Here is a 23,601-nt window from a genome sequence, read left to right on the forward strand (position 1 = left end):
ATAGTAAGGTCATATTTAAAGATTTTAACGTTGTCCTCGTATAAGTCGCTGAATGCTTTAATGAAACACTCGGCCAGGTGTCAGGAGGACTGATGTCTTGCCAGTGCTCTCTCTTTTTTTGTGATCCTTGTTGACTTGTGTTACTACCCATCCATGGTCATGTTGGAGGAGCCCAGAGGGAGAGGCAGAAACAGGCCCAGGAGGGTAGCGGGACTCAGGCCAGTTGGCACAGAGCAATGGCAGGGCGTAGGCAAATTGGAAGTGTATTATGTTTCTTCTCCCCTAGAATATTAGTAATCTCTACCTCTCCATCTCTATTTTTTATGTTTCTGTAAGAAAGACAGGGTTTCCCACCATCCTAAAATGTTCTTGTATTTAGATGCCTCTGCCCTGAACTTTGTTACTAAAAGGGTTAGGTGTCAGCCTGGCAATGCCATCTGACTTCATTGCTGGACAGCCACTGGGTCTGTTTCCCTCATTTTACCCTCCCTGACGCCTTCAAAGGCGCATTGTTTAGGTTTGCAGTTTTTGTGACGTATTTAAATCAGAAGATGACTGGAAGCAATTTTTCTTTTCTTTTCTTTCTTTTTTTAAGATGCAGTTTTTCTTAAAGGAGATCAATAACCTTATTTATTCAGGTAAAAACAGTTTGCTGAGGCCAAATAAGGAGGCTAATATTTACACAATATAGATATGATAAAAATCTTTTGTCCTTTATCACTTGTCTTTTTAAAGTGTAATTCATTGTGAAATCTGCCTAATAGACTCCCTTCAATAAATAATATAGAGATGGTTTTAAAAATCTCCAGTGGTTTATCTCTGCTTTTTTTAAAAATATAATGAATTGTAAAACCTGCTTATAAGGAGACACCTTATATTCAAAAAGCAATTGTCCCAAATGGCGAAATTTTAACACTCCTTTTAATTTTAAAAGAAATTTTTATTGCCTATGTTTTTTAAAGTGATTTTAAGCTTGTAGAATATACAAAATTAAATTAACTCCTTAAAAGAGCCTCTCTAGGGCCTTGAGGATTGATGCTTTTTACACTAAGATTATTTTAAGTAACCTCTCTTCTACACTCAGTGCCCTCTTTCCTTGTCCCAGAACTATTGCTGTGGTTAAAATGACATTTCCCAAGGGAGCTTCATTCAGTGCAATTCAAGCCAAGAAACCCTTGGTCAAGGGAGGCTCTTAGACAAGCGTCACTGGTTCATTTCACAGCAGCATAAATTCAGTAAATATTTGCTGGTTATGTCACGTGGGCCAACAGCACACTAAACACTGGTGACAAAATAGTGATCAAATATAGCGCCCGCCCTTAGTTTATCGGTCTGACCTCGGACCCCTCTCTGAAATGTCTGAAGAGCACCTACAGCCCATGAAGGGTACCTGCACTCCCATGGAACAGCGCCCCTGAGATAGAATGACATGACAGTGTGTTTTTGAACATTTGTGGAATTATTCTACATTAAATAGATGACAGGTAGTTAAAGACCAAGTATGAAAAACTTCTTTGTGATTTGAGGGTTTGTAGTGATTTTTTTTTTCCCCAAAAGAGAAAAATTTAGATGGGACGTATCTATACTGAGTCTGTGAGCAAGAGTTGCTCGATTCGTTAGCTCAGTTAGGTTCATCACATTACTGTAAATGTATTCTAAGTCAAGTCATGTCAGACTTCTGGTGTTACTGAAAATCCAGCATGCTAAAGTACAACCTACTTAGTGTTTTTATTCCTAGACAAACTTTAATCAGGGCAGATAAGAAAATGCTTTATTTATGCCTCTTCTGCATTTTAAGAAATCACCTTCAAGAAAAATTTAAGGTATTGTCATGAATAAAATAACATATTTCCCCAAAATAAAACTCTTTGGATAGTAGAATTAACTGAATATTTTATGTCACAAATGAATAAATAATAAATAAGTTGGGTTTATTTAGGGGGGTTTGGTTGTTTGTTTTTAGGGTTTTTGTTTTGTTTTGTTTTTAGTAAATTTGAGTACAGCAGCAGTACAATAATAAGTAATTGTTAGTCGGTAAATTCTTGTTGAATTGATCAAGAAAGAGAGGAAAAAGGAAAAGAAAATGAGTTATAAAAGTTTTTATTTTGCCCATTATAAGCTACATGATTGATAACATTAAAGCACATTTTCTCCATTAAAGTAATTAAAGCTCTGATTTTAGGAACTGGAACGAGCGTGGAGAGAATATGACAAGTTAGAATATGATGTCACTATTACCAAGAACCAGATGCAAGAGCAGCTAGAGCGCCTCGGTGAAGTTCAGGTACAGAGCTGTAACTTCCTACGTTGTTGGAGCTGCCTTTGACTGGCACTGTACAACCTTCTGAGATTCATGCACACCCTTAACAGCTGTTACATTATTGGCTACCTAGCATCTGGGTTTGAATACTTTCAATGATAGGAATCTTACTGCCTCACAAAGTAGCCCATCCCTTATTAAGTTCTTTATTCTGTTGGGCACATGGTGAGTGAAATGTTCTGTGCTCCTAGCTAACTATGTCACTTGGCATTGAAGTGTTCAATTATCTTATCCGTTCTATATTAAATCCCTCTCTCTCTCTCTCTCTTTTTTAAATGGAGGTGCTGGTACTGGGAATTGAACCCATAAATCCTTTTCTTTTTAAGCAAGCTATATTTATAGCCTATCGTCTTGACTGATACATTACTAGAAAAGGGGAAGATGCAGCACCATTTGGCATAAAGAATCGTTTTGTGAACAGGCAGATATGGGATCGAGTTCCAGGTGTTCATTTTCATATCTGTAAAATAGAACTAATAATAGCTCTCTTAGAGTGTTGTCCTGAGGAGTGGAGATAATATATAATTAAGAAAATAATGAAAGTCACCTCATGCTTGTGACCTTGTGCAAATTTGATTATCCACATTGGAAACCCAGTGGACTCAATGGACAAATCAATGTAACAAATAGAGTTAGAAAGTTTGACTCATAGAAAGTCAACTGTCTTCAGCGTATGCTGTCCAAAATAGTAACCACTAGCTAAGTGTAATTAATGGGCACTGGAAATGTTGCAAGTGTGACCAAGGAACTGAATTTTCAATTGTATTTCATTTTAGTTATCTAAATTTAAGTAACCATGTGTGCTTGTGACTTCTGTATTCTTACAACCGAAGTTACACTACTAAGATACTAAATACAGTAGGAAAAAAATGGTAAACATCTAAAATATAACCAAGGGATTGGCAAACTTTCTCTGTAAAGGCCAGATATTAAATATTTTAGATGTTGCAGGTGTATACACTTTGTCACATTAATCTTTGGTGTTGGGAATTTTTAATAATCCCTTAAGGATTTAAAATTTAATTTTAGTTTACAGGCCATACAAAAAGAAGCTACAGGCCAGAGCAGTTTGCCAATTCTGATTTAACCTAACAAAAAATGTTCATTGTAAGAATTTAATTACTGTATTATTAAAAGACAGAAGACCTGAATAAATGGAGAGGTATAATTGCTATACCATGTTCATGGATGGCCTGATTAAACATTATCATCATAATGAAAATTCTTCCCATAAGCTCAATTCCATTTGACCAAATTTCCAGCAAGTTTCTGAAAAATTTAAAAAATGGTTCCTATATTTTTAAGAAATAGTAAAGACCACAAATAGACCTTTTCTGAAAAAATAAAGAACCTGGAGGCACACTTTATGAAAAGTAGCATTGCACACATAACTTTCGGCCAGTTACATAACAGCTTTGTGCCTCAGGTTCCACAACTGTAAAATGAAAATAATAATAGTACATACTCCTATTGGGTTATTATGGTGGTTAAATGTGTTGATATTTTTTAAGCACTTAGAATAGAACCAGGCAAATAAAACATACTATATATAAGTGTTAAGTACACAAGGCAGCATAGACAAAAGATGACCAAACTAGGAAGAAGTATCTTTGAGCTCTAAAAATTCAACACATTATTGTCTAGACTTGTAAAGAACTTTTTCTTTTTGATTTGGAGAAACAATGCATTAGAAAAATAGATAAAGAACTTGAGTAGTTTTAATTATAGAAAATTTAATTCAAATTGCTAACAAGTGTTTGAAAAGTTGGTCAAAGTCACAGGTAGCCAGAGAAATGCAAAATAAAACAAAAATGAGATTTTTCATTGTATACCTTTCAGATAGACAAAAATACGTGTTTTTTAATTATTGCAAAAGTAATCTATATTCTATGTAGAAGATGTTCAGTTGTCTGATTTTATAATTGTTTTCCTGCCTATAAGCCTTTATCAGTATTCATATCTTAGGGCTGTCATTATGTTATAATGTGACCATTTTCATACCACCTACCTAGTTCTTTTAAAATTACATTCCAAAAATGTTTTCCTATTTATCAGTAAGAGTCATAGAATTCTATTAGAATCTTACCAATACGATCTTATTTTTGGTTCCGGTTAGAGTGTTTAGCCTAAGGGCATGAAATGGGATATTAGCAATAAGAAAGTAGATATAAGTTCAGGATAGAATAAAAATGGCAGTGATAGATTTAGATTCCAAAACTGAAAATTTGTCCTGCAAATACATTTGTTTAACTGAGTCAGAACTCTTTAAAATATATTTTGTTAATTGCCCTTTTTTTCCTTTCTTTTTTTTTTCTTTTTTGGCATATCTCTTTGTTCTAGAACTTAGGAAGCTAAAATGCTTTCCTTTTTTTCCCTCTAAAAATGTTTTGTTTAATTTGGGGTTTTTGAGTTTCTGTTTTGTTACCGCTTTTGTTTTGTCGGTTTTGGTTTGGGGAGATGGCTCCCCATTTTTTAGTCCCATCTAATCAGTATTCCTTCCTGGGATTATAAATAATGCAAGTCAAAGTTTATTAAAAAGGTATGAATTGTGTGTGTAGGTCTGAAATATTAAATTTTTTTCTTTGCTTTTTATCTTTTATCTTTGCCATTGACGTTGCAGAATTGGGAAAGTCACACAGATCATATTAAATATTCTCAAAACTTAATCCAGTGCAATTCTCACTTTACAGTATGTAATTAGTGGAATTTATACTGTATTTAATGATTTTATTTTCCCCTTGTATGTGGTCTATCCATTTTTACTGATAGACTGAATCAGCAGGAATTCAGCGTGCACAAATTCAGAAAGAACTCTGGAGAATTCAGGATGTCATGGAAGGACTGAGTAAACATAAACAGCAGAGAGGCACTGTGGAAACAGGTATGTTAACTTCATTTTTGATTCTGCACTCATTTACTGTAATATTGTATCTAAATGGAATGACACATAGAACTGGGTTTCTTTTGTTATTTTAATGGATTTCTGACATCAGAAAACAAGCACTCTTCTTTGTAATATTGAATTAGTACCCAAGTTTACATACAAAGTAAAAAGCAGAAGTCCTACCAACCACACCCACACAAAAATAAATCATTGTTTTGTGTGTATAGTTAGAAACACACACAGTGTTTTGGTTTTAGGAGTTTTTTTCCCACAACAGAAAATGTTGTTTTTCATAAATACGCTTTTTTCTCCTTAACAGTACAGTACACTAACAGCTGCGTGAGAATCCACTGCATAGATGAACTGTAACTTAACGGTTGATGAACATGTGGGTTGCTTCCAGGTTTTTGGTTGGTTGGTTGGTTGGCTGTTTTTCTTGTTTTTCTGTCATAAAGCATGTGATAATGAACAATATTGTATACATAATGAACGTACATGCTAGTACTAATAGAGTCTAGAAAGTGGGAAATAAGCATACATTTTCCATTTTAATAGGTACAGCTAAATTGCTTTCCTAAAAGTTTATATCAAATCATACTTAAACCAATAATATTTGAGAAAACTTATTTCCCTGTACTCTTGTTTAAATTAGATTTTTAGTTTGTATTTTTTTAATGTAATTAGTTTTAAATTCAGAAAACATTAATAAATAAGGGATTCAAAATGGAAGACTTCATTTAAAATAAGTGAAATGAAATTATTTCTTCTATAGATTTAGGAAGGTATGTTTACTATAAGTAGTTACGTTTTATAATTTTTTTAATAGGTATGACAGGATCAAAGCCTTTCTCAACAGTTAAGTACAAAAATGAGGTAAGTTCGAATTCTTTGTCTAACTATAAATTAATTATTTTAAATATTTAAAATATGAATTAGAATTTACTCATAACATGTTTTCTAAATATATTTGGGTTATTGTTTTTAATCTTAAAATTTCACTGGTTCAGTAATTTGATACTTCTGACAAATGTGATTTTTCTTACTTTTTCTTAGTGCAAAAAAATTAAGTCACTATTTCTCATCTATGTTAGAACTTTAACATTGTCATACTTTTTCTAATCTAAGTAATTTGAATATTTATTTGTCGTTTTGTATACTTCATAAAATTTGTAGGATGATTGATGGATAAGTTGGCTGTGTATCATGCATACCATAAAGAAATTACAACTACAAAGAGACACTGTCAACCTAGTTGAAAGCATCTATGGTCTTGAACTTTGTATAAAAGCCAATCAAAAAGAAATTTTTATCTTTTTTTGCTCTTAAAAATTACCAAAAGTAATAGAGCAAGATTTTTTGAATTAATTGTTTCCTTCTGTTTTTAAAATCAGATACAATAGTCTCATGCATTTGTTTTGATGTTGAGCTTTACACAGAGTAAAACTAACTTGTGTGTCACAGAAGAAAATTAGATGCAACCAAATTCAAAACCCAGTCATTGCTGTCGTAAATGTTTTTGGTTTTACTTTTCAATATGAAACTTTTGGCTTGGCAGTGTCCCTTTAATTATCTTAAAGTGAATTTAAGTTAATTTACCATTGCAAAGAATTTAGATATACTTAATTCAATATGCTTATCTAAATAAGGTGACTATTCTACAATCTTTAGGAAGAGGAAGTAGTCCCACCTCGTCCTCCACTTCCTCGGTCCTATGACTTTACAGAGCAGCCTCCCATAATCCCCCCTCTGCCCAGTGATAGCAGCTCCTTGCTCTGTTATAGCAGGGGCCCAGTCCATCTGCCTGAAGAAAAGAAGATTCACCAAGTTCAAGGATATCCAAGAAATGGATCTCACTGTGTAAGTGGCTGCAATGGCCACAGAATCATAACTGTACATGCCCTCATTTTTCCAACTTAATTTTACACTGAAAATTTTTTATTATAACACCACTTCTAGCCAGTGTTTTTTTGTTTTTATATAATGTTATCATTTGTGTTTTTTCCTGTTTTAGTTTCATCATTCTCATTTTGTAATATTTTCACAATTTTAATATTTCATAATTTCTTGTCTCGTGAATATTTTCATAAAGTGGTTACTTTGTATGTGTTTAAGGAGGCTTGTTTTCAACATACCATTGCAGGATATTAGAAGCAAAATGACATCTTTAGATCAGAAAGAAGTGAAAAAGAAAACGATTCTTACTAGGAATGATGAAAAGGTTGGGATGTGGGCAGTTCAGTCTAGGAAAACTGCTAAGAGGATGTGGACATTGCCAAGGAGAGACTTTGCCCATGGAAACTGGAAAAAAGAAGTCCAAGATTAAACAAATAAGTGTAAAATGTAATAAGCAAGAAGAAGAGAATAAGGAAAAGAGGAACAGGGCTGAGTTAATATAATACGGTTATTTTCAGACTTCAGTTATACTATGATAAAAATGTTCTGATGACCTTTTCCCTAAAAGGAGTATTCTTAATTTTAAAAGCAGAAGATTTACTGGTTAAAAATCTTTTTTAAATTCTCTTTTTCCTACCCTAGTTGTAGCATATACTTTAATTTTGTATATACCTAAGATAGCTGACTGAGGCTCTTAATTGTTGAGTTTGAGTCTTTAGATGAGGTAAACGTTTTAAGAGACTTTGAGGGGTGCTTTGTTTTGTTTTGTTTTGGTAGGTAATTATGTATCTTCCTTTCAAGGGTCCAGATTATAGACTCTACAAGAGTGAACCAGAGTTAACAACAGTGGCAGAAGTTGATGAGTCTAATGGAGAAGAAAAATCGGAACCTGTTTCCGAAATGGAAACCTCCGTTAAAGGTCAGCATTTGGAACGTCTTTTTCTTTCTCTTTTTCTTTTTAAAAAAACTTTTTGTCCTTTCTTTCTTTTTTTTTTTTTCTAATGGCGGTTCTGGGGGTTGAACCCAGGACCTCGTGCATGCTAAGCACACACTCTGTCACTGAGATATACCCCCACCTCCCTGGGGTATGTTTTATCTCCTGTGTTTTTCAGGCATTTGAGCAATAAACGCAGTCTGTCTATTGACTCAGTACATATACAAGTCCACAGTCCCTGACCTGAAACCTTTGGAATCTGATGAGTTTCTGAATTCAGAAGTTTTCAGATATTAGGATGATAACACGACCCATAAACCATATAATATATGTCATCTCTCTGCTAGGCATGAGGAAGTCACCTTTTTAAATACATTAATATTTCTGGAATAGTCATTCTAAGTGGGATAAGGACGAAAAAGCTTCGTATCAGTTCAGGTTAGGTTTTACTGAGAAATAAGTTTATGCCAAACTGTTAAAAACTTTCCATTTCCTAAGACTTTTATCTTGTATTGCTTTTTACTATTTCAAAAGTATACATAAGAGATTAGGGCCAAAACAAATTTTTACACAGTTTCTATAAAATAAATAAATTCTATGAAATAATGCTTATTACTGTATATACGTTTTTTTTTTTTTTAAATCAAAATTTTTTAATGTTGATCGTTCTTCAAGAAGTTGATGTTCTAAAGAAAAAAGACAGAAGGGGAGCTCTTCAGGATTAACAAGATAGAAAAAGCCAGATACAGTACAGTGGCTCATGGTTAAAAACAAAATAAAACACTAAGGATATTCTTGGGTGAATTATGGAAATTTACATATGTTCTAGATATTACCTAATAAGAAGTGATACTGTGGTGTTTTAGTTATTTAGAAGAATGTATTATGTTAATTCTGAAACACTTAGAGGAAAAGTACCCATGGCGTTCAAAAATGGTTCACCAAAATGTATGTGTGTCTGTCTGTTTGTGTGTGTCTGTATGTTCATACTAGTGCAGAGATAAAACAAATATGGCAGAATGTGGGATTTGCAGAAAAATAATTTCCAAGAAGTTAAGTGGAGCAGTAAAGCCAGCTTTTGCCTTGTGCCTAGACAAAGCTCAAAGCATGAACAAATTAGGAGTTGGCTAGGAGACCCCCTCAAATAAAGCTTGGACCCTCTGAGGGCCATGCTCTTCATGAAAACTGATTAATTTGATCTCATCAAAATTTACAACTTTTGCCCATCAGAATGGGAGAAAATACTATCAATACATATATCCAATAAAACCCTTGTATCCAGAATATATAAATAGCTCTTGCAAATCAATAGTGAAGACAAACAACCCAATAAAAAGTAGGCAGAAGCCTTGGAGAGTTAACAAATAAGGTGTACAAATGGCCTGTAAGCACATGGAAAAGTTTATAACTTACTTAACTTACTGATCATAAAAGAAATGCAATTTTAATGCCAATAAAAATATCACAGTTTACACCTAGAATGGCTAAACTTGAAAGACTAACTGCCTGGTGTTGGTTAGGATGTGGAACAGTTGGAATTCACACGCATTTCTGAGGTGGTGTAAGATGGAACAATAGTTTGGCAGGTTCTTACAAAGTTAAACCTGCAGTTTTCATATCCAGGTATCCTATATATTTACCTAAGAAAAATGAAAACATAGTTCCTCAAAAAGACTTACACAAGGGTTTTTATAGCAGCTTTAATTCATGGTAGACAAAACCTGAAAGCAGCCATATATATGAAAGCAAGAGTTCGGGTATAAAACATTGTGATACTCCTCAGCAAAAACCTGTTACAAGCATTTACTCATAAAAACTATCGTCTGAAATACGTTCTCTAATGGGATTTGAATTCTTCCTTGAAGTTTTTCCTCTTTTAAAATTTTGGGTGTACTTTAAAAAATATATAGTCATAAGCTCTTTCTAAATAGTCTAAAGTATACAGATGGATTACAGTGTAATTTATTTTGTACCACATGACTTTGCGCAGGGCTTTTAAAGATGGACTGCTGACTGGCACAGTAGAAGCCTTTCTTTATTTGAATCGCAAAATTTCTTGTACTGTAATACATCAGTCCAGCTCTAAGCATTCTCAAGTATACAGCTCTAATAGACATATGGAGTTCATAAACAGTATTAAAACTTCATTGAGCTGCAGATTCTTTGGTTCGTGACATAAAGGGGCCCTGAATGATTGGCCGCCAAATGATTGGCCATGTCTTTGGGAGAGAAAAATAGGATTTGGTTTTTCTACTTAGTTGATGTGACTTTAGTGAGCCCAAAGAGAATGGTGCTTCTCTTTTTTTTTTTTTTTTTTTTTTAAAGCAAACCATTGAGGTTTGATTAATTTCTTTCTTTGCTTGGGTCCTCCGTGGACAATAGTGTATATATATTGTGCTTAACACAAGATGACTATGATACAAATGAATACATTTTATGTTAACTTACCACTAGTTTTTATTGTTGTGTTAATGATTTTGTGTGTGTGCTGTTTGTTTTCTGGTTTATAAAAGCAGTGTGTGTTCACTTTAGAAACTTTCAAAAATGCAAAAGAGAAAGCAACCTGCATCACCTACAGTTAGCTGGCTGTTAACATCGTTAGTGGATTCTTTATTGAGGCGGTGCCGTGTGACTGAAAGAGAGCAAACAGAAATTAAGAACTTTTAGGCAAATCACGTAACCCTTCTGGGCCGTAACTTTCCTCACCTTAATATGTGAGAGGATTAGATTTCAGCCTTTGGAAATATGTTTACGTAAATACTTCATGAAGTAGCAGAGCAGCGAGGCAAAGAGGCTGAAGCAGAAGCTCCGGCCGCGCTGCTGATGGGCTGAGAGGATGTGAGGAGGAGGAAGCCTGTTAATCCCGATGCTGCACCTGAGTTACCTTCTTTTCTCTGCAGGGTTGTTGTGAGGACTTATGCACCATTAAGTATTACTAAGCTTTGTAGTTTTTTTAATGTCATCTGTTAGAATCAGTAGAACTTTATTTCCAAATCTAACCCTGATTTGTCTGGTGGTATCACTGCCCGGCTTCTTAGGGAAAATAACTCATGGAAGTCTACAACATTTTCCCTGCCTCTTTGCAAACAGTAAGTTTGCCTTCTGATTTAAAAGCCTCAGAAACTGAGTATGTCAAAAGGAGGCAGTGTCACGTGAAAATGTTTTGTAGAACTTACCACTGGCTTTAATTTCTAGGTTCCCACTTTCCTGTTGGCGTAGTCCCCCCAAGAACAAAATCACCCACACCCGAATCTTCGACAATAGCCTCGTATGTAACCTTAAGGAAAACGAAGAAGATGATGGATTCAAGAACGGTATTTAACTATAAATTAATTTCTAGAAGAATTCTCAAACCTATTTACTGCTTTCTTATACATGTTTTAATTTTTAGTGGGGTTTTTTTGCCAAAAAAATTTTTTTACATACTCTAAGAAAACTGTAGTTATCTTAATTTTATTTAATTATGTTCAGGGAATTTGCACATTGGAGGACAGACCTAATCTAGGTTTTCTTTGATCAGACTTCTCATGGGGTCTTCAGTTCACGGTTGGTGGAATCTGTTCTCAGACACCCGCCCTGTTCTACCTGCCTTGACACCTCTAAGAATTTCCTTAAGAAAGGGATAGACACGTTCTGTGGTCACCCCAGCTAGTGGATTTTCAAGCCAGCCTGAGTATGCAAGGCTTTTCAGCTATGGTAGATTTGGAGTTTGCCAATCCTCTGGTTATAGTGAGAAATGCAAACTGAGACTGGGAAATAAAGCTTGTATTTTACTATTTTCATCTGAGGTCCATTTCATTCCCACTGGCTTTAAACCAGTCTAACCTTGGTCATCCTGGGAAGATTCTCAGAGTACTTAACTCCCTTTCCGCAAGTTCTCCCTAGAAATTTGGGCTGCAAAAAACTTCTACTTTTCATCTTCACAAATTCAGTATTTATTTGGTAGGAGATTATTTTAAACTATAAGAAAAGACTGAAAGGTACTACAAATGATAAGATTTATGATTATTCTTGAAAAATATTAAAGTATAGGTACAAAGTATATGCCAGAAATCTGGCTAATTTTATATATAAGAAATATAATGATTCTATAATACTATTATTCATAAAATCAGGCATTTTTTACACATTGGAAGGGTGTTTTCTTTGGAAATTGTAATATGAAAATAAGTCAACAGAAAAAAGCTTTAAAAATTGCACGTTAATCAAACAGAAACGTATTAGTGGATTTATATTATTCTATGACTATCTTTTCTATTTTTTAATGGAGGTACTGGGGATTGAACCCAGGACCTCATGCATGCTAAGCATGCACTCTACCACTGAGCTATACCCACCCTCACCTCTTTTTTTTTTAAATATAACTATCTTACATACTAGAAGAAGGACTTCTATATAACCAGATGCTAGAGGGTGAGCATAGAAGACTATGGTTATGTAATTCTGGTACAGGAAACCAATAGCAATGCCAACAGAAAATACCTGCGATACAACACACAAGTGCCGTGATACATGGGCAGTGAATATAAATCGGTTATTTTTAGGATTTTTTTTAATGGGAAATATTTAACAGTAATTCACAAATATATGAAAATTGTTCAACTCTGATAATAATTGTTTAATGCTAACTAAAACCCCAGTGAGATGCTCTTTTCCAGTTATATTGGAGAAAAGATCTAAAAAGTAAGAGTATCTGGCAATTTAAAAAAATAAAATAGATTTGTATAATATGGTGACTTGGAAAAGGAAGTTGCAGTGTGACATTTTTGCACAAGTACAGAAAAACCGGGAAGAATACACGTTTGTTGTTAATAAAAATAAAAGGAAAGGGTACTAAATTAGCCAGCTTCCCAATCAGTATCTAGGATTTACCTTTTTAGAAATTTTTTTTACTGAAAGCAAAATCTCTGTTTTGCCAATAAATGAGAATCATCATTTCTACACTTTACGGCTTTTCGTTTTTCATTTTCCTTTTAGTTTCTCCTTGAGCTCTTTGAGATACTCATTCTGTACAGTGGGAAACAGCTCTAGAGCTGCAGGTACGGCCCTGCAGACACATTTTAGATGGCAGTGGAGAGAAAAGGATCTTGGCCACTCTCCTGGCATCCTGCTTGGTCACAGAAATACTGGCCTCTCTGCGCTGGGTTTTTTTCTCGAACTCCAGTGGCCCCACCAGTGTCTCAGTCACTTCCCAGCACTTCAGTCCGGAGGACACACATAAACCCACACGTTCTCCTCTGTAAATCTTAAAATAGTTTAATCTCTAACATTTCTTTTATATAAAATAAGCTAGAATTTCCTAATGACTAATTATTGATGTATTTATTTCAGATCTTACACTAATGTTTTATATCTTTAGTAAGAAAGTGAGAAGTAAGAAGTGATTGTTTAATGTGACTGATATTTTTAAGCCCCTCAGTGAACCATAAAAATGAGCCATGTATATACACATACACATTGTAAAATTTTCACATATAACCATCTTGATTTATAGCAGATAGATACTTCCACATTTTTATTATTGCTCATAAACTAAGGATATTTTCTCTTACCAGTCTTTTTCACAGTAAAAATTACAGAACAAAACGTAACATTTTTAGTATAGTAAAAGAAATCACTGATATTTAAAAGCCATGCCCCCTGTTTCCTCCTAGTTTGAGTTTCATATAATTGCCTGTTTCAGGCTCATGGGTTAGGGTCACTCAAGAGCTACCATACTCTTTTGTATTTTTAAAAAAAAAAGTCGCCTCGTTAAGGTCCCCTCTCTCTTTCCATCACTGACCGTGCATCAATGCACGTGTGGAGTCATTTTCCTTCCTGCTGTTATCTAAATGACATTCTAAAACCTCCACCTTTGATTTTGAAAACAAAATAAATGCATTTGAGAACCTTTTTATTCCAACCAACTTTTCAGACGTTATTCTGTATTCATGCGCTCATCTTTTTACTTTCAATTTAAAGGAAAGACCAAGAAGTGCGGTGGAACAGCTGTGTTTGGCTGAAAGCACTCGCCCTAGGATGACTGTGGAAGAGCAGATGGAAAGAATCAGGAGGCATCAACAAGCGTGTTTAAGGGAAAAGAAAAAAGGATTAAATGTTATTGGTGCTTTAGACCAGTCACCGTTACCAAGTCCTTCAAATATAAGGGATAATCCATTCAGGGTTACCCAGGTATATCAGTTGCTTTTAATCATTCTTGTGGGTAAACCTAATATCTCTTGAATCTTAGAATCATAGCGTTACGTGGTTTTTTAATGTTGACAACATGGATAGTTATTTTATATTATTTAACTCTTATAATAAAATACTAAGACAGTTCAGTAAACTGCAAATAGCCTGGGTTCAAAAAACCGCAGCTGAATTACTTGTTGGGTGCCCTCGTGACAGTTGTGGACTTAATCTCCTCTGCTGTACGTCAGGTGGAGACCACCTGTTCCACCTACCGCACAGACACTAAGAAGATAAAAGTGCTTTCAACAAATGTAAAACGCCATGCAGGTTACCAAGATGGTCCCCAATTCCCCTCCCAATAAAACGTGTATTACTCTGTGTCCTAATTTAACATGACCTAAATTATAGCCAAGAGTTTCTCAGTAAGAGTTCTACTTATTAACTTCAGCCTTATAAAGAGACGTCATTCTGTTTCTTATTATTTGTTTGTTACCCCGACTGGTAAATGAGAGCAGACCAGCGAACCTTTCTAGTGGCTTCAGTCTGGTCTGTCCGCACTGGCGGACGTGGATCAGCTGAAGGTGCTTCCCTGTCTTCTTAGAAACCCTCTTCCTGACTAATCAGGAGCAAACACTGCTGATGGAAATTCATCTCATTAAACCATTGAATAACTGAACAGTCTACAAATTAGAATGATAGAGGATTAATATATTATATATAAGATGCCTCTCTTGCTTTTTCCTAAGAAACCTCCTTGTGAGTGAAGTGCCAACTTTAAAAAAGAAATTAGCAGGTGCTGTCTAAAAACTGTGCCTGACTGTATAGCATGAACCTAAAGATGCTGTCTGTCTGTTGAACAGACTCGAAGGAGGGACGATAGCATTAAGGAACTGGACGCCATCATTAAAGAAAATGATGTAAAACCAAGCCATGAAACTCCTGCAGCAGAGACTGTCCGACTAAAAGAAGCCGAACCTCAAAATACAGATCTCAGCCAAGAGGTGGGGAGATTATTGTAGGACAGATACCCCAAAGGGGGGGATTTTTGAAGATGTAATCAAGTGGGAAGGTTACATGTCATTCTGTCACAGACGCTCTAGATCTGAGTGAAATGGTGGGATTTGTATAATTTGATTGATAGATTTAGCCACATCAAAAAATGGGTTAATTGAAGACCTAAAACATGATCAGTCAAAGCCAGAATAAATTATCGTTAACCTAGTTAAAGAATTTTATCTCCCAAAGCAGCTAGGCAATGGCAGTGTAGTTTTTATTCCTGGTAGTAAGGAATATGAATGTTTTTAATATACTCGAATCTAAATTTGTATTTCAGTAAATATTTGGTAGGGTATGGTTTTTAAATAAACTTTTATTTAGGAATCATTTTAGATAGTTCACTTACACATTAAATGTGGTAAAAATGACTTGAAAAACAAAATTTTTCTTCTTCTTCTGCAGTTTAAAAAAACTAAAAATGTTTTTTCTGAAACACTTTTCACACCTGAGCCAAATGGAGTAAGTTCTGAGGAAGTGATAGATAAAGAAAGAAGCGAAGAAAAAATGCCTGCGGATGTTTCACACAGGTAATAATAGGGGAAAGCAAACAAACAAAGGAATCATTCACAAAATCGTATACCTGCTTAAAAATGGGAAACTTCAGAGTCCAAAGTCTTGGATTCTGGTCCCGGAGTAGCTTGTTAGGAGCTGTAGGATCTTGAGCAATTTCCATAACCTTCCTAAACGCAGGTCCCTCACTTGTAAAAATGGGGATAATAATGGTATCTAATCTCACAAGTGTGTTGTAAGGATTAAATAAGGAAACAGGTATGTAGCACTTGGCAGTGGGCTAAACACTTAGGAAGTGTTCAATCAATGTCTTTTTTTTTTTTTAAATGCCAAAGGCACACGAGCAGTGACTGTAAGCACCTCCGCGCTGCCTGCAGAGTGATAAGCGTTGATCGGTCGTCTGAGTTGTCTGTGATTTCGTGTTACTAGGAATGCCTTTATCTCTTCAATGAAGAGCAAGACTGAATCCGACAAATATTTGGCAATAGCTGATAAAAAAAAAAAATCTCTTCTGAATTTTTGTTAATAGACATAGGTTAAAACACATCCAGTCTATTAAAAATCCGTGAGTTCATGATGATACAAAAACAACAAAAAGGAATTTGTTGGTCACTTTGGAGGATGCTAGGGAATCGGGCTTTTTGTTCCAAAACCTGGTACATAAAGGGAAAGAATGAAATATTTAGCGGAGTTTTCCCAAACGGCAACCAAAACGGCTTATGAGGAATCGTTTTTTCCTTTTAGAAGAATTTCGCTCAATAAGGAATGAGACACTTGGACTGTATCACTGCTTTGCTAACCTTATTGAAATAATGGGGATGAACAATATTCCTCAGTGGCTGTGAAAGCTGTTAGCTGAAAAAATCTGACCGGGAACTTTATAATGAATGGGTCAGGCTGATAGCCCCTGACGTCACCGGTCATTTTTAACAACCTGTTAATACAGCAGAGCGAGAAACCCACCTGAAGAAGTATCTCTTGCCCCTCACCCCACAAAACCTAAATCTGATTAAGCCTCAAATCATATCAGTTTAAAATTTTATTTACAAACCAAAAATAGATTCACAGACATAGAAAACAAACCATGGTTACCAAAGGGGAAAAGGGGGGAAGGGATAAATTAGGAGTTTAAGATTAACAGATACACATTACTATATATAAAATAGATAAACAAGGACCTACTATATAGCACAGGGAATTATATTCAGTTTCTTGTAATAAACTATAATGGAAAAGAATCTGAAAAATACATATATATAACTGAACTGCTTTGTACACCTGAAGCTAACATTATAAATCAAACTACACTTCAATAAAAAATAAAATTAATAAGAAGTAAAATAGTAGAGTAAGAAAAATCACATCAGTTTATAAAATATAGGAGGAATACAGTCATCAAAATCTAGAATGTAGTAAACTATATAGGACTGTTAAACTAGGTTCTTTCCCAAATAAACGGCAAAGAATAAAAACAGGTGTGTGGAGTGGTCTATTATCGATAAAGGTAGACTTTAAGAGACTTGTCAGGCAAATATAACATATGGACTTTGGATCCTGATTCAGACAGATAACTCTTAAGACGGTACTGTGAGGCACTCAGGATCATTTGGGCACTACCTGGATATTTGATGGCATTTACCGATTGGACTGTATGTCTGGGATCTGCTTTAAAAATAATTTGGGGAGCTGGGGGCTGAGGGTCTAGAATGAAACAAGACTGGCAAAATGCAGACAAAGAAAAATGCAAGCAAAATGATAGTAGCTGTTAAATACAGATGATGGTATCTCTTCCATAGAGTTAAAACTTCATAAGTTGGAAGAAAAAAATGAATTGTATTGTAGAATAGCAAACTTTGAAATATCCATCTACTTTCATTAGCCCTCAAGATGAGTCACAGGTCACAAATCATAAACCAGAAGGCCACCCTGAGGAAGATACGAAGGACGATGCTCAAGAGCAGGAAGAAACTGTTACTGCCTACGAACTTACTCCTGAGGCTTCTCGAGGAAATCAAGCAATGGCAGGTAGATACTGCCTGTTTCATAATTGTCTCACTGGTGCTTCCTCTGACCCTCTGAATGTATTTGCCACTTGGAGAGTCTAGCAGGGGAGCCACTCAGGTTCGTTGACCGCAGCCCAGTCAGCCTTTGCGGTCCGACGCCCACACGTCCAGGAGGGATGCGGCTGCAGAAGAGGACAGGGCGGCCCCTGCCTAAGAGCCAGATCCGCCATCTGTCCTGGCATGGCCATCAGTGTGTTCTTTTTGTTTTGTTTTGTTTTGTTTTGTTTTGTTTTGTTTGCTTTTTAAATCTGAACCTCAACACACTGTACACTTTTTCCTGAGAAGAAGATCTTTGATCTTTTAGTACTTGGAAAATTTACCTGTTTCTCCCAGGCTGGATTCTCAGTATTCATAAACCTACCCCTTTGGGGACTCTGGGAGACTGAATATCTAAACTGGTAGAATGGATTTGTTTACTTAGCTCCTGTTATAACTCACATCTGGGTTTCTCTTTGATAGTAGAAGATCATGATGCATACATAGCATGTTAAAAAATAAAATTTTCTTTAAAAAATTTTTTTAAAGTAAAATTTTCTATGCCATTCTTTTTTAATTTTTGGATTCTTGACAAACCTTTTCTCTCTTTCTTTTTTTTTCTTTGATTTTTGGCAAGGGATGGGGGCAGGGGATTCATACCGCTAGTGTAAATTATCAGCTTTACTTTTCATAGCATAAGCAAAATCTCTTCCTGGTAATCCTTTCTCCTCTCCCCACCTCTCCCACAACCTGCCCCCAATCATTTTGCAGAGAGTAAGTACAATGAAGTTCAATTATACAGGACTGTTCTTAAGAAGAGCATTTTCTGTGTCATATACATATAACATGGAAATTTACATTGTCAGCCATGCTCCTTTGTAACCAGTATTAAGCACTGTCTTTTGCTTTGCCTCTTACCCACTAGTAAGCCAATGTGCATAGGAATTCTCACATTTTTTTTTAATTGTAACTGATCACGTTCAGTTATTGTTACGGTAGGTCCAGGTTAAAGGGGTATGTGTGTGCATTAAAACCACAACATTTAAACCATCTGTACTATTTAGCTACATGGAACTAAAAAGACTTTTATACAAGTGAGACCCAGCAGGAACGATTCACTGATAGACATCTGAAAATTAACCTCAAAGCCAAAAAAAAAAAAAAAAGGGAAGGAAAAAAATGCCGTTTTATTGAGATGTAATTGACATATAACATTATATAAGTTTAAGGTGTACAAGGAAGAATTTTTAAACAGTTGTCAAGTGACATTTCGTACCAAATAATTGGTTGCCAGATTAGAGAAGAAAAAAAAAAACAGAACCAAAATACAGCTAAGAATTCCTTCCCGAAATATGTACGTCTCGTGTTGGGATCGCAGCATCGGGGGGTTCTTGTCCCAAGGCGTCTCTCTGACTTCTCCGTTCTCACGCTTTCCCGGTGTGTTGTAGCGAAGAGCCTGTCCCCGTCTCCCGAGTCCTCGGCACCCTCGGCATCCCCGGCTCCGTCCGCGCAGCCGCAGCTCACGGAAGGATCACATTTCATGTGTGTGTAGTCTCAGAAAAAGTACGTCCTTTCCTATTGTTTTTGTGCTTTACTGTTAGAGCTTTCAGCCTGGATTTAGTTCATTTGTTGGTTTAGTGAATAAAAAACTGCGATCAGTTCTGGCCTGCGCGTCCAGGAAGCTGGCAGAGTGAGTAGGTCATTTGAACCACGGGCAGGAACTCCAGTTCCCAGCATTGGCCCTTCAGTGATTTGCTGCGTGACAACATCTTCTCTGTCTCTTATTTCATTATCCGTAAAAACAGCAAAACCCGGAGGGTAGGGCCTGTGCCAAGACAAGCCTCCCAGTGTTTTGCAGCTGTGCGCCGACCAAACGTTTCTTTCCCTGGTCGGGTCTGAGAATTCTGTTTAAGTCATTACATTTTGATCGAGTAATGTTTTTCACAGTCGACATGACATCAACTGCACTGGGAGCTGGCTAATTATTTTCACGGATAAAGAAAAGTTTATGGTACAGCCAACTAGATATGGAAGATAAAATCTTTAAGATTCACCAGAAATTATTTCTAAATAATTAATTTTTTTTTTAAGTCAGGGAGGTAGCCATGGAGTCACAGAGAAGGAGCCTTTCTCCACAAGTGCTCTAGACCACACTTTTAGAGCTCAGAATAATTTCCTAAGGTCTTTCCTTTTATTCTGCTATTTTGTACTTATGTGCTTTTTATATTTTTCAGAAAAGCTGTGAGGTATAGACTGAGCATTTTATGCCTTTTCTTCTGCTTTTTTTTTCCCCCTCACAGCATCTACCAGATGTGGTGCTTTTGGATTACCACTTATTTCTGTTAAACAGTTGTAAGCCAAGAAAATACAGACGTTAGAAGCATGAATACAGACATACTCTTTGATTTTTAGATTCTCAAAATAAATGAGCACAAAGACTACCCTGACTGCGTCTTTTGTCCCATAGTGCTCATTTTCTAGAAGCTACTTCCAGCCACACCTTTTTGTAGCAGCTATAGTCTGTGTTCTTTCTTTCAGCCAGAGGATTTACATTTAACTGCCATTTAACATCTGTAACTTTTATTTGAGATCATGTCTGTCTGGAGCCTAGAAAAGGCTTTGTTTGTTGTCACCTGGTGTCTGTGCAGGATCGACTAGGGTCGCTAACCTTCTGTTTGTTACAGTCTTAACCTGTGTCTTGCCTCTGTCACTCACGTATTTAAACTTTTAACTTCATACATTCAGAAGTGGCAGTTGCCACGAGTGACAGAATAACCCCAGACATAGGAATGATAAACATTATGTTCATTTGATTCCTCCTGTGCAGGGAGTTGGTCACTGGCCTCTGTCCATCTTAATGGAGAGAAATGTACATTAAGAGCCACTCTCAGTATCTTTTGGTTCAATCAACAATTTACAATTCATTGTATTTGAACCATTCTGATAATAAAAAATTTTCATGGTTAAAACTCAGATGCATTTCCAAGTTCCTTAAGTTGTTGTTGGATTTGGTTTTGTTTTGCTTTCCTTCCGAGAGCCAGTGGCATTACATCCTGCAATGAGGCGCAGTTCCTGCTGGTTTTCTAGCCTTGTGGCATGCAGTCCACCAACTGGTGGCATTCGAACGCACATTATTTTATTTCTTTTCATTGCGTGTGTGTCATCTTTCTGAACTAGCAGTTTGGGTCGGACTTAGGAAAGTTTTACAAATGACACTGCTGTGTACGGAGCTCAATTTAGTATTACATATTTTAGTAAAATTATGCAAATCTTTGCTCATTTTGTTGATCTCTTGGATTCAGCCACAAGTTTGGGTACTTTTTTCATCTGACTTGCTCTTTTACTGCATTGTGTTTCTTTGCTTTGTGAATTAAGCGTATGGAAATGAAGAGAAAGTGTCCTTCAATTGTATTATGTTTTAGGATTTTCATGGCCATGCTTGTCAGTGCTGTTGTTAGAGAATGTCACCCTTAGTTACTTTAGGAAATGGTCATTCGTTAACTTGCAGGTGTCAAAGTAATTTTCCTTCTCTGTATTTTTCAGCTATACTGACTTCTGTTGAAACCATTCAAAGCTAAGGACGCGGACCTTTGGCAATGTGAGAAGATATTGTACAGTATATTTTAAATCTATGAAATTCATAGTTCTGATGCTTTTGGCCACAGAGCATCATTTTATCACTTCTGGAAAATGTTTATTCCAAAACAGCTTTAATGGCCCATATGTACACTCAAGGTTATGTAGTGTAATCTCAAGGTTATTCTTCCGACACCAGCTTGCTGCTATGATTTCAGAGCACATAAGTAAAGGTGCTTTTTAGTGTGTGGTCTACAGACAGAGCTTTCTTAGTTGCTGATCTCCAGATTTTGATGTTTCTAAAGTCTAGGTGGATTTATATTTCTTTTGGCTTTTCAGTACATAAATTTAGTTATTATTTCCAATGAAGCTTGTTTTCTTTTATTTTCTTCTCCTTTTTCCCATTTTGGCTACTGCAATGCTTTGTTTCACACTTGATTTGTAAAAATTTTATATATATATTTAAAATGTGCCATTTTATTATTGCTAAGTGAAGTATGTCCGTTTTCTGCTATACTTATTTCTCGGTCAGATTGCAGTGTCAGCAGTTACTGCCACACTCTTGTCAGCTTAAAAACTACAAATGTTACCGCTTCCTTTTTCTTAAAAAACCGTTTAAAATGTAGGTATTTTGAAGTACTGGGCTTCTGCTTCATTGGACTAGATGTGTACAGCAATAAGCAGGTTCTCAAATCCAGTACTTAGTTTGTGTACAAATGTAATTATGTTCATTGTGTATATATTATACAATGAGCACCTGTAATGTAAGTATTAAAGGCTACTTACTATTGTTTAAATGCAAATGTTCATATCTCATTTCTTTTTTATCATGTTAAATAAATGTTGATGTTCTTAAATCACTTGTGTTAGAATTTTTGCTCTCTCCACTTACAACGGAAAGTCTATTTACGGGACATCCAGAAGAAAAAGTAGTCTGTTAATCTCATCATTGTAGACAGACCTGCAAGAACCTCTCTGTCGTCTGGCCCAGCTCTCCCACGTCAAAGACGAGAAACTTGAGGCCCGGAGAGAGAAACTGACTTTGCCACAATCACATTACATTCGGTGACAAAATTTGCATCAGAATGAAGTTTTTCTGACTTTTTTCAACAAATTTAGTTCTGTCAAGTCTTCTATACCCATTTCTGTTGGTTTCTGTGTTGTAGAAAGTAGCTTCAAGCATCTGTAGTCTGACTCTGCTTAGTGGCCTGGACTTGGCAAGGGGCGTGCAGGGCAGACTTACTGCTCTGACATGGGTAAGTAGAGACCGTTTCATCATCATGCGTGGGGCCTCAGAGATCATTTTCTCTTAGAACACATTCTCCGCAGATGTTCACGCTCTTCAGAATCAATTACATTTCCTTCCCTCCATAACCTTTTGTTTAGGGTATATATTGTTCCCAGAGTACAAGGAAATGTGATGCTTTGAGATTCCTATATAAAATGGCTGAAACTAAATTGGCACTGGTCAGTCTTTTTTTTTTTTTTCTTCCATGCTATATTAAAGAGGATTTAGATTTAATTTAAAATGCAGATGTGTAAGAATTCATCTGCTCCAAACAGAAACACACAGAATGAAATGCAAATAGACACAGTCTATAAAGTAGGAAGTGAATGAAAAGAGAGATTAAAACGGGGGGAGAGCGTTTAGCTCCCTGTATCTGTATAAACATGTTTACATGTATTAATTACCTTTTCCTAAAGATGTCACACAGAAGTCTTCTCAAAGGAAATAGTCAACAGATTATGATTTCCCTTTAGTCGTGATACAGTTATTGTTACAGATCTTTTATGGATGTGTAGGGGGGAGCATTGCTGTTACTCTTGGGGTTTTGTTTGGGGTTTTTTGTAGGGGTTTTTGTCTTTACGTTTGATTGTTGTGTGTGTGTGTGTGTGTGTTACTTTGGTTTTATTAATAAACACAACATTTTTTGAACTATTTCAAGAAAGAAAAATGTCCCATTCTGGGGTAACTGGAAGCCTTAGGGAGTTTGGAGAAAGCAGTATAAAGTAGATGTAACTCTTGTCAACATTTCAGAAAGCCAGATGAAAATCGTATGTTTACACAGTAAGTCAGCATGGGTACTTGTTACAGGATATAGTAAAAGTACTATTAATAGTCTTCAAAAATGTGAACTAGAGTAGTATTTTCTTTTCTTTTCTTTTCTTTTCTTTTCTTTTCTTTTCTTTTCTTTTCTTTTCTTTTCTTTTCTTTTCT

The 23,601-nt window shown here is 35.7% G+C and overlaps 1 protein-coding gene across 12 annotated transcripts in view; it reads left to right on the forward strand.

Moving 5' to 3' along the window:
- PLEKHA5 (pleckstrin homology domain containing A5) overlaps positions 1-22,243 on the forward strand; it is a 211,389-nt gene extending 189,146 nt beyond the window's left edge. For 9 of the 12 annotated variants that reach the window (XM_074357652.1, XM_074357655.1, XM_074357653.1 and 6 more), the window contains 11 exons: positions 2,183-2,284; positions 5,090-5,201; positions 6,031-6,077; positions 7,899-8,016; positions 11,227-11,345; positions 13,993-14,202; positions 15,063-15,203; positions 15,661-15,785; positions 17,648-17,793; positions 19,256-19,370; positions 21,351-22,243. In XM_074357652.1, the coding sequence (XP_074213753.1) occupies positions 2,183-2,284; positions 5,090-5,201; positions 6,031-6,077; positions 7,899-8,016; positions 11,227-11,345; positions 13,993-14,202; positions 15,063-15,203; positions 15,661-15,785; positions 17,648-17,793; positions 19,256-19,359 (1,224 nt within the window). In that variant the 3' untranslated portion in view covers positions 19,360-19,370; positions 21,351-22,243. The other 3 variants (XM_074357661.1, XM_074357662.1, XM_074357667.1) reach the window with 2 other exon arrangements.
- The last annotated feature ends 1,358 nt before the right edge of the window (positions 22,244-23,601 follow it).

Source organism: Camelus bactrianus, chromosome 34, assembly GCF_048773025.1.
Source record: "Camelus bactrianus isolate YW-2024 breed Bactrian camel chromosome 34, ASM4877302v1, whole genome shotgun sequence".
NCBI classification, from domain to species: domain Eukaryota; kingdom Metazoa; phylum Chordata; class Mammalia; order Artiodactyla; family Camelidae; genus Camelus; species Camelus bactrianus.